This window comes from Geotrypetes seraphini, chromosome 3, assembly GCF_902459505.1.
Source record: "Geotrypetes seraphini chromosome 3, aGeoSer1.1, whole genome shotgun sequence".
Taxonomy (NCBI): domain Eukaryota; kingdom Metazoa; phylum Chordata; class Amphibia; order Gymnophiona; family Dermophiidae; genus Geotrypetes; species Geotrypetes seraphini.
Window position 1 is genome coordinate 399,942,746 of NC_047086.1, and position 15,403 is coordinate 399,958,148.

General features: G+C 43.1%; 1 protein-coding gene across 4 annotated transcripts in view; it reads left to right on the plus strand.

The window, feature by feature from the left end:
* Positions 1–15,403, plus strand: part of BTBD9 (BTB domain containing 9) — a 493,330-nt gene that overhangs the window by 6,742 nt on the left and 471,185 nt on the right. For all 4 annotated transcript variants that reach the window (XM_033936335.1, XM_033936334.1, XM_033936336.1 and 1 more), the window contains exon 2: positions 7,333–7,544. In XM_033936335.1, the coding sequence (XP_033792226.1) occupies positions 7,360–7,544 (185 nt within the window). In that variant the 5' untranslated portion in view covers positions 7,333–7,359. The remainder of the gene's footprint in view (positions 1–7,332; positions 7,545–15,403) is intronic.

Consider the following 15,403-nt stretch of genomic DNA (forward strand, 5'->3'; position numbering starts at 1 on the left):
GGCTATTTGATTCATTTGAAGGAGAGTTAACTGAGTTATTCAGCATAGTTTATCTTTTTTTCTCAAACAAATGCATATTGTTATTAAGACTCTGTGAGTAGTGTTGTTTTAGAAGGCCTGCTAAATCAGCCAATCAAAAAACATTTTCAAAATGGACCAATCAGTAAAAGCTTTTTGGCCAGAGTATAGAATAATATCTAAGCAATGTATTTTCTTGAATTTATAGGGTTTGCTATTATCCAAGCAAAAAGGGGGGGGGGGGGACGGGGACAGGAAAGGAGATGCATATGAAAAAGGGGTTATAGAAGAAGAAAGTAGACAAGTGTGTATGAAGTACACTTAGAGAGGTGATGTATTGCAGTTAATGAATTATAGTCTCTTCTTTTGTTCTCATGAGTTACACCTTGTTGATAAGATTAATAATATTAATGACTCCTTTATATAATTCTGCCACTTCTTGATGTGGATTGCAGATGATAAATCATTATTTTTAAAACGCACCCCACCATTGTTGTGCCTTCCACTTAAACTGAACTTGACATGATTTATTATAAACAAATGTAGTAACTCAATTATATGATTAAATTGAGTTCAGTAAGATACTGGTGGTGCTTCCATTTTCTTAAGTTTAAGGCAGCTTTGATGTTCCAAAATGCATGTTTGCAAGCCTCATTTTGTCTTTCCAGCACACATTGTTATGCAAGGAAAAACAAATAGTATAGGTTGTAACACAATAAATGAACATTGCCCCAGGTAAAAAATAGTACCTGTCTAAAGTATGTATACTGCTTTGATTGTAACCACATGGAAAAAGTGGTATATCAAATCCCATCTCCTTTTGTGAGAGGTTATCGGGTTTACAAATTCTGCAGCTTGTAGAGCATTGGATAAGTATGAAATGGTCCATTGCCATTTACTATCAAAAGTCAAGAAAAGATTCATTGCATTGTGAACATTAAATAGACAAATTATAAACACAAACTTGAGTTTGAGGGTAAAGGGGGGAAGTTAATAATTACATCATTAAAAACAAATAATTAAAGGGAAGGGGGGGGAATAAAACACCAGGAATGGGGATCACTTCTTAAAAGCGGTTTGTGTAATATACTGCTATGCTGTTGGAAAGGAAATATTTAGATGCTGTGGTATGCATCTTGGAATAAGAACGTTTTTAGTTTAGTCTTGAATTTGTCGAGGGAGTTTTTGAAGCGGAGTTGAGGTGGCATGCGTTCTATAAAGTTGGAGCTACAACGGAAAAGTTTGTATTTCTAGTATAGTAGAATTCTTTGATGGAAGGTATAGTCAATAAATTCTGATCAGCCGATCTTAGGGTTCAGGAAGAGCAAAAGGAGATGATGAGTTTATCAAGAAAAGATGGGAGACGTGAAAGTTTGATTTTGAAGACCAGCAATAAAGTTTTATAAGTGATACGGTGGGTCATGGGTAGCCAATGTGCTTCTCGCAAAAGAGGAGTGACATGATCATATTTTCCAACCTTATTGATAAGTTTGATTGCCATATTTTGAATGAGCTGTAGACAATGTAATTCTTTTTGAGTAATTCCATTATATATGGAATTGCAGTAATCTAAATGAGAAATGACCAGTGAGTGACAGCATCAGTTTCAAGAATTGAGGTTAAAAAACGAATGAGCCGAAGTTTGTGGAAACAGCTTTTTATGACGTAGCAAAATTTAAAGCTGTCATTGTCCATTGTTTTTTTATGTATCACCTTGGATATTTATGGAGAGATTGGGAGAATCCGCCTAAGGTTCAGCACCAATATTGGCACCTACTTTAAGCAATAGGCTTAATCGGTGCTGATATTGGCACTCGTCACCTCATAATTGGACTTAATTGAAAATTAGGCACCTAACTCAAAAAATGTGGTTCTATAAAAAGTAGGCACCTACACTAAAAGCGGGCATGGTGAGGGGAGGATCATGGCTGTGTTTGTGTGTTAGGTGCCTTTTTGTGAATTAGGTGCTGTTAGGCACCGAAAACCCTGACAAAAATTGGGGATACCTAAATGTTAGGGTGCTGAGCACCACCTAAGCATGATTCTGTAATGGATGCCTAAGTTTTATAGAATCGGTTCTCATATCAACACCTGACTTTAGGCACACTTTGTAGAGCTGTTAGAATAAACAGAAGATAAAATTATTTTAAAAATAACCTTTGTTTCTAAGCTTTTTCGATACTATAAGTAGGATATACTCAAATTAAATTTTGTGATAACGCTTTGTTTTTTTTAGTATTGGAATCCATCTTTCTATATAGAAAAAAAAAATTTTTAATAAAATATTTGTAAGTTGCCCTCCTGGCCTAGGGAAATGTATCAAACAACCTTGAGCAGTGTTTTTTTTTAAATATAGTTTATGTCTTTCTTTGTTGTGATACAAGGGGAATTCCAACCCAATCCATGTGCAAAGCTGAGATAGTAGTATTTCCTAGAGAAGGGAAACATAACTCTAATTGTGGTTCTTGTAGGACAATCTCTTTGTTAAATATGGATATCAAAATATTGCCTGGTTATTTGTAGTGTTTCTGGAACTAGTTCACATGGATTAGGCTAGCTTTATTCTTGGCAGGCAGGAGGCTTATAATATTAAAGGAACCCTGTGTATGATGTGGACAGCTAACAGGGAGATGAGCCTATTAATTAAGCTGCTTGTGATAAGTGTTGAGAAAACATTTGATTGTGTGAGCTGTTACTTTGCTGTTCTCCAAAAGGTGAGGGTGGGGGAAAACTCTATTTGGGTGCAAAAGTTATATGAAGCACCGGAGGATTGCATCAGGGTGAATGGGGGGCATTCAGAGGACTTTTAAGGGCTGCTGGCTGCTTTCTGCCCCCCCTGTTTGCTTTGATAGTAGAGCTTTTGGCACAAAGATTCAATCTAACCAGGATGTTAAGGAAGTAGTAATAGAGCAACGGAACTTAAAATTGAGTTAACTACTGGTAATGTGATGTAATGTATGTGGGTTCAGCATTAATATGGATTAAACGGAGGCACTTAGGCCTGGATTCTCTAAATAGAGCAGATGTCGGTGGCCGCTGTTTGCATGTTAATCATGTGATGGTACCATTTAGAGAATTGCGCCTATGGCAAAGGTAGGCTCCGAAAATATAGGCCAGGGTTTTCAAGGCCTACGTTTCTGGCGCCTATGTAGGCACTTTACGAAACCTAACGCCACTTCCGGCATGAGCCATGTACACAGTGGTGTTAGGTGTGATTCCGGCGCTGTTTTTTAGACACCTATAGGTGCCTTGATAATAATTTTAAAATGTCTTTTAAAGGGCATTTTTTCATTTAACTTAGGTGACAATAGGTCACCTACCGGCCCCTAAGTTAAGGTGCCATTTATAAAATATGGGCCATAATGTAAATATAGATCCAAATAAGTGTAAAGTGATGCATGTTGGTAACAAAAATTTCATGCACGATGTCCGGGGCAGTACTTGGAGAGACCTCCCAGGAAAGGGACTTGGGAATTCTGATTGACAAGTCGATGAAGCCGTCCACGTAATGTGCAGCGGCGGCGAAAAGGGCGAACAGAATGCTAGGAATGATAAAGAAGGGGATCACGAACAGATCGGAGAAGGTTATCGTGCCGCTGTACTGGGCCATGGTGCGCCCTCACCTGGAGTACTGCGTCCAGCATTGGTCGCCATACATGAAGAAGGACATGGTACTACTCGAAAGGGTCCAGAGAAGAGCGACTAAGATGGTTAAGGGATTGGAAGAGCTGCCGTACAGTGACAGATTAGAGAAACTGGGTCTCTTCTCCCTCGAACAGAGGAGATTGAGAGGGGACATGATCGAAACATTCAAGATACTGAAGGGAATAGACTTAGCAGATAAAAACAGATTGTTCACCCTCTCCAAGGTAGGGAGAACGAGAGGGCACTCTCTAAAATTGAAAGGGGATAGATTCCGTACGAACATAAGGAAGTTCTTCTTCACCCAGAGAGTGGTAGAGAACTGGAACACTCTTCTGGAGTCTGTTATAGGAGAAACACCCTTCAGAGATTCAAGACAAAGTTAGACAAGTTCCTGTTAAACTGGAACGTACGCAGGTGAGGCTGGACTCATTTAGAGCACTGGTCTTTGATCTGGGGGCCGCCACTTGAGCGGACTGCTGGGCACGATGGACCACTGGTCTGACCCAGGGTTCTGGGTGTTCTCTGTGTTCTCTTGACAAAGAAAAAAAAAAAAAAGACAAAAGACAAAGCAAACTATAATTCTGATTGGCAGCCATACAGAGTTCCTGTGAGATGGCTATTCTCTGGTATATGCAGGGGTAGTGAGAGCTATTTGCTTGCTTGCTTATTATTGAAGCTGCAGTGGTTGATGGGGCTGTGTGCATTACAAAGAGGGACCTTCTGCTGTTTGGTTAGATGCATACTAGTGCTGCCCGAATCAGAGAAAAAATTTTTGATTTGATTTGGCCTATTGAATTGATTTTTTTTGATTCAATTCACTTTTCCTGCCCAATTGGGCATTTTTTTCAAATGGCCTGAGGGATTTATTTTTCTGCCCTCTCCGACCCCCATGCCAGTGCTGTGGTGTAAACAAAACAAAAAAGACTTTTCCTTTCTCTGTTAGGTCCTAGCTAACGCTCGCTGTCTAACACCAGCTCTGCCAGGATCCACATTTCAAATCTGATATATTGTAATCACAAAACAGAAAATAAAATTCATGTTGGTCCCAGGCTCTGGTTTCTGTTTGTCTTCTGTTAACTCACTCATTAGGGTCTCCTGCCCATTTGACATTTTCTTCTTTCTCCGTGCTCATCATCCATCTTCCATCTCTGTACCTTCCCTTCCACTGCCATAGCCAACATTTCTTTCCCGCTGTCTACCATCTCTTCCTTCTCTCTCCCTGCCTTGTGGCCTGGGTCAAACTTCTTTATTCCCCTCCATGCAGTATCTCTCCCTTCCTCCCCTCCATTGTCATGTGCAACATTTCTTTCTCTCTCCCCATGCACCATCTCTCCCTGCCCTCCACCCTATGTCCAACATTTTTTTTTTCTCTCTCTCTCTCTCTTCTACATGCATGTCTCCCTCTCACCCTTTTCTACTTCTTTGTTGCATCTCTCCCTTCATCTCCTCCACCCCATGTCCAACAATTCTTCCTTTGTCCTCTCTCCCCCCTGTGTGCAGCAGTTTTCCATCCTTCCTATCCCCTTGTACAGCAGCTTCCTTTCCCTCGCTCCCATCCCCCTGTGCAGCATTTCCCCCACCCCACCACCATCACCACCATGAGACCTCAACTTTCGGGCCTCCCAAAGCAGCAGCAGCAGCGGTGAACAAGCTGCTCTCAGTCTGCCCACCATGGCTTCCCTCTGCCACATCATTGGTGATTTCATCAAAGACACGGCAGGAGGAAGGCCCCTGCAGGGCAGGCCAGGAGCAGCCTGTTCAGAGTGCTGCCTCTGCCCTCTGGACACTGCTGTTGTTACTGCTACTTTAGGAGGCCCAGAGGTATTGTCAGGACTCACTGAATCGGCGAGTCTGATTTTTACAGCAAACAAATCGATTTGAATCAATTCACCAAAGTGAATTGGTGAATCAATTTGAATCGGTGAATTGGAAAGCACTAATGCATACTAGATAGTTCTAGGGAACATCACATGTTATGCAATGATGTCACTGGTAGAATTCAGGTTTTTTACCTCCCTTTGCTGGTACGAGGGGATAACAACCCATTTGTTCAGAACAGTGTCGCTGACTAAAGAAAAGAAAATTATCAGGTAAGACAATTTTTCATTGGTTGCTCTTTTAAAATGTGCGTTAACTTATTTGATGAGTATAATTAAAGTCTATTAGATGAAGGTATGGTTTTTATCCTTCTGCTTACTACTCATTCTTGTATTTTGTTACATTTTATATATGGAAAAAGTCTAGCTAATTTAATAAGTGTACCATTCTGATTAAATTCTGTCACATCTACTTGTTTGGTTATACAGCCAACTGAACAGTCCTTTTTACCCAATGGATGGCAGTCTTTATTTTCTTTTCTGAAATAACAAAGTCATGAGAGAGAGGGATGAGGTACCTGACACACTTCAAAGTGCCTTAAATGCCTGGTTGCTTTCTTAACTGAAGTAGTTGAACCACAGAAAATTCATAAGCTCGCTAAGGTGACCCAAAACAAGCATAAGAATACAAATTTTGTTATAATGGACACTATAAAAATACAAATGACCTCTTGTAGCAAGTAAAGTTGCTGAACCTTAATGCATTTTACAGTTAAGGCTGCTGTGATTTCATATTTGGGAGTTGATATTTAATGTGGTTTAAGTAGGTGAATTGGCCAACTGCCAATATTCAGGTGTAAATGTATATGTTTGAATTAGACTTCTACCTATATGTGGCCCCAGAACATGCTTACATACTTTTATGAATGGGGTAATTTTATAAGATGAATTATATGCACATACATTAGCATATACTGATGACAATAACTTTATATAATTATCCACAGTTCGAAGCCAAAGTATGTGGAGTCTGATGTCAGTCTCAAATTTATTGCTAAAACTTGCCATAGTACTTAGATTGTGCCAGAGAGCTTCCTTCTGAGTTCATAGGATGTAATATGTTTCTAACCAATGTGGTCCCCTTTTCAATCTGTCCTCTATTCTCTATTCTTTTAAACTTGTGCTTAAGTTGCTGTAAAGTCATTGTTCTGTCCAAATGTATTCTACTGTGAATGTTGGCTTGTAACCCGTTCGGAGCTCCTGGGAGGATGGGATAGAAATCAAATTAAATAAATAAGTGAAACAGTAAGCCTTAGCTGAGACTGTGAAGCACATGCACTAAACTCAGGAAAAGTTCCATTAGCAATGAACTGAGGATTACTGCTATGATTTTAATGCAACAGTAATTTGCATGCTCACTAATTAGAGCATGCTGCAGTATTTTTTTGTAATAAAGAATTTTAAACTCACTAAGAGACACTTTCCCTAATGATGCTGCTATAAGTTATTGATCATTCACATGATAGGTAAATTAACAAGAGAGCTGTGTCTGGGCTTATCGCTGGAATAAAGGCCTATGGCATTTCTTCATGCTGGAGCAGATTTTGATTGGCATGTGGCATTGCAGAAGAATGCAACATTTAAACACAATACAGTAATGTTGAGAACAAATTTCAGAAGATGGGCTGAGTTATAGGAGAAGGGGTTAAAAATAGGAGAAAATGGAGGCTCATGTTGCCATAACCTCACTAAAAGTCAGCTCTATTTGAACTGAAAATTCATAGAAGAAGGGGGAAGCAGTTGGTAAATCCCTCTCCCTAATAATAATGTCTTTCTTTTTTTACTCACGTAGAGACATTGATCCCATCATCATTTCAGCATGAGTAACAGCCACCCACTCCGTCCATACACATCAGTGGGTGAAATCGACCATGTGCATATTTTGTCTGAGAATGTTGGTGCACTGATAAATGGAGAAGAGTACAGCGATGTTACCTTTGTGGTGGACAAAAGACGTTTCCCTGCTCACCGGGTAATTCTGGCTGCCAGGTGTCAGTATTTCAGGTAAGAGACATAAAGGAAGGCTGATGTTATGCTAAATAAAAGTCCCTGGGGATTTCAGAGCTCTTTTCAAATTGAAGGCTGCACATTATAGCTTATACCCAGCGATAAGCCAGATCTGATTTTTAGGTATGAGATCTTTGTGGGTACTTTTTAGCCTGGATTGGCTACAGTCACAGACAGGATGCCAGGCTTCTTTGTTATCGTATATCAGTCAGCATCAGCAAGATGTTATCTCACCAATTTGCCAAACTTCATTCTATACGGTTTAACAATGTTTTCAGGTCCTCAGCGGGCCACCACACACTCAAACCATCTCATTGTGCGGGGCTTTATGCTCCCACTCTTCATCGGACCCAGTATACGTTTTACTATGAATGTTTTATAAATATTTTTAAGAAATTTTTTAAATATATGCTAAAAGTACTTAGCTTGTGAATTCGACGCTAATCGGGAGGGTAGAAACATCGATCGCCAACATGTTTCGCCCGTATGATTCAAAGGGCTTTATCAAGGTTCACTCTCCCATTCAAACTGCTATCTCCAACCATTGCGTCTGAAACGCAATGGTTTCGTTTCAGACGCAATGGTTGGAGATAGCGGTTTGAATGGGAGAGTGAGCCTTGATAAAGCCCTTTGAATCATAGGGGCGAAACATGTTGGCGATCGATGTTTCTACCCTCCCGATTAGCGTCGAATTCACAAGCTAAGTACTTTTAGCATATATTTAAAAAATTTCTTAAAAATATTTATAAAACATTCATAGTAAAACGTATACTGGGTCTGATGAAGAGTGGGAGCATAAAGCCCCGCACAATGAGATGGTTTGAGTGTGTGGTGGCCCGCTGAGGATCTGAAAACATTGTTAAACCATATAGAATGAAGTTTGGCAAATTGGTGAGATAACATCTTGCTGATGCTGACTGATAAAAGATAATATTCTTCATTCAAATTGATTATAGTAGTGCCTAGGTTCACATTATAAGGCTTCTTTGTTATGACACATCTTATATTCTTATTAGCAGGGACACTTTGTTGACCAGATTGGCTATAATGAATAAGTTCTGAATATCGACTTAACCAGCTGTGTATTAGCTGGTGCTGCATAAACCGGATATTCTTGTACAATCCCACTCTACTCCTGGACTAGTGGGTTATTTTCCTATGGTCGCCAGACAGCTTGTAGGGAGCTCATTATACAAAGTCTTGAGCCTCTTACCTCAGGACTGTAGGAGCTTTATTTTTCTTTAATTTCAATAGTTTTCGTTGTGAATTCTACCCTTGTGCTGCGGAGGTTCCCCACGGGGACAGCACTCACTGTGGGAGAACACAGACTTTGCATAAAGTCTGTTTCCAGGGGGGTTGGCTGACGGTCAGTGCACCCTCTGCACAGCCTGCATGTCGGTTCAGCTAGACGTGGCCTGGCATTGAATATCTGGGAATAGCATTGGCAACAGTCAGCAAAATGCTCACCACCGCTGTCTGAATATTTATCCCAGAAACTACAATTTTATGTCCTGCTGCATTGACTAGCTTCAGTTCTTTTAAATTAATGAGCTGATGGGGATAATTGTATTATGCCGAATACAAGGGGGGGGGCCATAACCAATATGTATTAGATACACTTTTAGTTAAGACTTTAAAAGACACTAATATGACATGAAAGATGTAGCTGAATAATAGAAATCCTTCAGTAACCTGTGACACAGCAAAGACAGTTTGCAGAGCACATATTTATAGAACAAAATATTTTGGTTTAATATCTGAAAATAAGCTGACCAGGCTGACCTAGAATATCATTAAGATGTTTAGATGGTTTAGAGAGAAAAACAATTGTTTATAAGAACATATTTTTCTTCCATTTACATAGTTAGGGCAAATATTGATGAGCTTGTAGTTGTGGAAAATCATGTGACTGTGGCCATGTGGTTACGGCCTACGGGAATGTAGTGTTTAGCAAGTAAGAAAGTTTCTGGTAAACATGTTTGCAATAGAGGAGAACATGTCTGCAAGGGTCAGCCTGACCTCGGTGGGCTTGTTGTGCACTTCCTTCTATTGCTGACAAGAGGTGAGACAAATAGCATGTGATGAGTTAAGTCACTGTTGCTAAGGAAATTACTAACAAATTAAAATTAATACCAAACCATGTGATTTCAATGGAAACCAATAGAATATTTATAAATGGATTGTAATTGGAAGATGTACTCACTTCGTATGTTTAATAATGAATTAACTAATGATGTCATGATCCCAATAAAAATGACCAGCCATTGGTAATAAGATGAGACTTTTGACTGTGAGCTTACCAATTTCAGTAAGCAGTCAAATTCTCCTCAAAGCTTTGACTATTTTAACCACACTTGTGGGCAATTTCTTTCTCTGATCTCCTCTGAGATAGAATTAAGAACTGAGGACTATATGGAAGAAATAGGAGGCAGGTATGTAGCCTGTCTATATATTTATTTCAACCAAACAGTTCAACCTACCAAAATAGTACTTTTTTTTTTTTTTTCATCTAGCCTGTGGGTGTTATCCCTTCCTATTAGCAGGTGAAGGTAGATAAAACTGAAGTCTTCCAGTGACATCATCAGCATTAGCTATGGTGCTCCCTGGAATATTTCAGTATTTTTCTCTACCTTCAGCAGGTAGTAGATTGTGCTGACGCTGCTCCTGTCCCTGGCTTAGCTCTCCGCTCTGCTGGCCATGGCCGCACATGATCAAGCCTAATGACCTCTCCCAGGTCACAGCCTCAAGACCGTACCTGGTTGAGCTCGGAGCTTGGTTCCAAAGCCCCCAGTTGCACTTCTTAGTGCCACTGTGTGAGATTGTGGCTCGGTCCTGCAGAGCTTGCCTGGGAGGTCTATTTTCCCTCACCCCCTCTTGCTTGTTTGGGTTTACTCCTTCCTACTGTAGCTCTCAGGCTTTCCAGTGTTTCCCTGCTCACCGGGTAATTTTGGCTGCTAGGTGTAAGTATTTCAGGTAAGAGATATCTCAAGATGTAAAAGAAGGCTGCTGTTATGCTAAATAAAAATCCTTGAGCACATATACCAAAAATATAATTCAATTGGTCTGGTTAGCTTTGTAGCTAATGCTATGGTAAAGAACTAAGTAGGGAACTTCCCTTTTAGGCACACCCAAAGAGAGCCAGGGACAGCAGAGATGCCTGTGGGCATCTGCCATGTGGTAGAGCATGCTGGCAGCGTGCATTGCATGGCTTTCAGAGCCAGCAACTAAACAGGGATAATGGATTAATTTTATAGTGTATAAATGTGGACTCATTCAGTCAGTCTGTATGCAAATCACTTTGAGTGTGGTTGTTAAACTACAAAAAGGCAGTATACAAATCCCAATTCCTTTTTATCTGTCTTGGTGAGCATTTTACATGTGTCCTTTGCCCCTTCAGCTCAAATGAATACATTTCTCTCTCACACAGTGTCTGCCTAGGCATATTTGCAGTTAGAATCCTCTCTTCTCTCTCAATTCATTCAGACAAATCCCTGGTCATGTGATGGGTTGTTTTTTTTTTTCATTCCTGTCCACCCCAGTCCCTCTGTGTGGGGTCCCAGTGGGGCCCTGGTGTTTTTAAAAAAATATTTTTGGTTCCAGAGCTTTACCCAGATGGTTAAGCAGGCCCTGCATCCCCCAGTGCTGTAGAATGTATTTGGTCGTTCTGGGGGTTCCAAGTTCTTCAGAGGGAGCAGAGGAGGACTCAGAGATCCTCTTGGGTTCCCAGTCCCCTGTGAACTCTGGTTCCAGACCTTTTGGTATGAGAAGTTCAGCACTCTTTAACCCAGGTTGAGGTCCAGAATAGATCCTTTAAACAGGTGTCCTTTTGGGGCTCCAAGTGAGCTGGGCCCTTGGGTTTCTCACTTTGCCTGCCCAGTGATGGTACGCTGGGTCCCTTGTAGTTTTTGGTGGGAGGCAGGCTGTTTCTCTCTTGCACAATAAGTAGGTCTGCTTCACCTCATATCAGTGGATTCCAGAAGTGGTCAAGTGGGGGTACTCCATGGAGTTCACCCATCCAATTCTGGATGCCTTCGTGACCTCTTCCTATGGTTGGCTCTAAAGTTCCATACTGTCATTATTACCCTTCAGTATCTCTATGATCAGTGGAAAAGTATTCTGCCGGCAGAGCATGGCTTGGACAGGTATTCCATCTTTCATGGTTCCGAAGAAGGGTTGCATATTCTAGCCAATCTTAAACCTTAAAGGGTTCAATGCATGTGTAGCACTTTTGGATGGAGACTGTGCTTGATGATCGCATTAGTCCATCTGGGGGAGTTTTTGACTTCCTTGGACCTCATGGAAGCTTGTTTCCCCATTCCCACTGTAGTCCATCACAGGAAATATCTGTGGTTATCCCAGGACAAGCAGGCAGCATATTCTTGACTGATGGGTGACGGCACCGACGGAGCCCCGGTACGGACACTTTTAGAGTGATTGCACTCTAAGAACTTGGAAAGTTCTAGAGACCGCACCGCGCATGCGCGAGTGCCTTTCCGCCCGACCCCGGCGCGCGGTCCCTCAGTTTCTTAGTTTCCGCGGAGCTAAGAAGTCGCATTTTCAACGGCTGTTGAAAAATTTTTTCCTTCGCCTTCCCGCTCGCGTAAACTTGTTGGGTTTTTTCTGCCCTTCCTTTTTTCTTTTATTTGTAAAAAAAAATAAAAAAATTATTATACTCTTTCGAGTTATTCTTGATTTGGCTCGGCGGGGCCTGCTGCCATCATCGAGGCCTCGGCCTTCGATTTGGCAGAAGCCGTTTTTCCGTTCATGCCCCCTCAGCCCGGGTTCAAGAAGTGCCAGCGGTGTGCAAGGCCTATTTCCCTTTCAGACCCACACAACTGGTGCCTACAGTGTCTGGGTCCGGAACATCAGGCCTCCACCTGCACCCGCTGTGCCACTTTAAAAAAGCGGACTCTGAAAAACCGTGAAATACAACAGAGACTGCTTTTCGGCACCGACATGTCCGACCCCGCGTCCTCGACACCGGTCCCGGTACCTGTTTCGTCGGCACCCACCTCATCGACGCCGCGCGATACCGCGCCGGCGTCGCAGCATACAGGTAAGCCGGCTAAGAAGCCGTCCCCGCTGGAACGTCCTCCGGTCTCCATTGCAGAGAGTCCAGTCCTGCCGACCGTGAGGCGCCAGCGGAAGCGCTCCGCCCCTATCGAGGTGAGTCCCTCGACATCGGGCTCCTCATCTCCGGGGCGTAGAGCGGCACCACAGGTACCGCAGAAGAAAAAGGCGGTACCGGTGCCCTCCCTCGATGATCGCATTGCGGCCATCTTACAAACGCAGCTTAAGGATCAACTCCAAAAGCTCCTTCCAGCTCTCCTGACACCGAGCCTTCCGGTGTCGGTCCCCGCACCGGTACCGATTGTGGCACAGCCTATATTGTCGGCATCCACTCTTTCGGTACCGGTACACTCGGCCTCATCGGTATCGATGCCTATTCTCGCGCCGGAGTCCAGATCTCATCACCAATCGGTGCAGACTTCGGCTCCGGTGCAGACTTCGGCTCCAGTGCAACCGATAACATCTCCCGGTACCGTATCGATGAGGTTGGGTAAGTCGGTACGCAAGTCCCGGCACCTAGAACCATCCACTCCTGAGAGTCGGGACCGTGGTTCCCATGTTCGGGACCCTGATCTGTGGGGAGATTCTGAGGAACCTTTCCTATCAGAAGGGGAGTGTTCATCAGAGGAAGACGAGCCTGTTCTTCAGGACACTTCATCAAAACCTGATTCCACATCTTTCTCCTCTTTTTTAAGAGATATGTGTGAATCTCTTTCTATTCCTTTGGAGACTGAGTCTAAAAAGTCTAAAGCTTTTCTAGACGCCCTTGATTTTGACCAGCCTCCAAAGGAATTCTTGAAACTCCCTTTACATGACATCCTGAGGGAAACCTTTTACAAGAATTTGGAGACTCCTCTTACTGTTCCGGGAGCCCCCCGCAAATTGGATTCCCTGTATAAAGTGATCCCTATTCCTGGGTTTGACAAACCACAGCTCCCACATGAGTCTCTCCTTGTAGAATCCACCCTCAAGAAGTCCTCAGGAGCTAGTGTCTATGCCTCTGTTCCTCCTGGCAGAGAGGGTAAAGCCATGGACAAATTTGGTAAGCGACTTTACCAGAATGCGATGCTTGCTAATCGTTCTGGAAACTATGCTTTTCATTTTTCTTTTTATTTGAAGCATCTCCTTACCACCATGGCTTCTTTTGAGCAGTACCTTCCTGTGGGGAAACGTGAGGCTTTCCATCAATGCTCTTCATCTCTTTTCCAGCTCAGGAAATTCATGGTAAGGTCTATATACGACACCTTTGAGCTTACCTCCAGAGCAACAGCCATGTCAGTAGCCATGCGCCGTTTGGCCTGGCTCCGAGTCTCCGAGCTTGATGTTAATCATCAAGACCGGTTGGCTAATGCCCCATGTGTGGGGGATGAGCTGTTTGGAGAATCTATGGACTCAACGACCCAGAAGCTCTCGGCTCATGAAACCCGCTGGGATACCCTTCTTAAGACCAAGAAGAAACCTCCACCCACACGGCCATTCAGACAGCAATCGGCCTATCAACGGCGTTTTGTGGCTCGTCCCTTGCAGTCTTCCACTCAACAACCTAGGAGGCAGCGCCAACAACAGAGGCAAGCGCCTAGACCTCAGCAGCAACAACCAGTCAAGCAGCCTCCTCAGCAAAAATCGACTCAGCCCTTTTGACTTTATTCTCCAGGGCATAGCCAGCGTTCAAACATCTCCACTCCTCCCTCAACCGATAGGAGGACGACTCTCTTTCTTTCTCAGCCGGTGGGAAGTTATCACTTCGGACCTATGGGTCCTCAACATCATCCGCCACGGCTACTCTCTCAACTTTCACACCCTTCCGGGCCAAAGTCTACCAAAAGAGTCTGCTTTGCACACTCCTCACTCTGCCCTCCTTCTTCAGGAGGTTCAATCCCTCCTACTTCTAAACGCCATAGAGGAAGTTCCTCTAGATCAAAGGGGGCAGGGATTCTACTCCCGTTATTTTCTAGTTCCCAAAAAAACAGGAGACCTCAGACCAATTCTGGATCTACGAGACCTCAACAAATGCTTGGTCAAAGAAAAATTCAAGATGCTATCTCTAGCTACGCTTTATCCTCTCCTCGATCACAACGACTGGCTATGCTCTCTCGATCTCAAAGAGGCCTACACTCACATTCCAATCAACCTGGCCTCCAGACAGTACCTTCGCTTCATGGTCAATCACTGTCATTACCAATACAGAGTGCTCCCCTTCGGTCTTGCCTCCTCTCCAAGGGTGTTCACAAAATGTCTGGTTGTCGTAGCAGCTTTTCTACGCTCGCACCACCTTCAGGTTTTTCCCTACCTGGACGACTGGTTAATCAAGGCCATTTCATCTCAGACTGTCCTTCTGGCCACCAACCAGACCATCCTTTTTCTGCAACTACTAGGGTTCGAAATCAATATACCCAAGTCTCACCTTCTTCCTACACAGAGACTTCAATTCATTGGAGCGGTGCTGGACACTGTCCAGATGAGAGCCTTCTTACCGGACAACCGTCTTCACAACCTCCAATCGCTCTGTCAGCAGGTGCTGCCTCAGCAATCCATTTCTGCAAAGCAGATGATGATTCTGTTGGGTCACATGGCCTCCACAGTTCATGTCACACCCCTGGCACGTCTTCACCTGCGCACTCCTCAATGGACCCTGGCTACCCAGTGGTCCCAAGCGACAGACTCTTGTTCACGACACATATCTGTGACATCATCTCTTCGTCAGTCGCTACAATGGTGGTTGATATCCTCAAATCTCTCCAGGGGCCTTCTGTTCCATCTACCTCCTCATCAACTGGTCATCACCA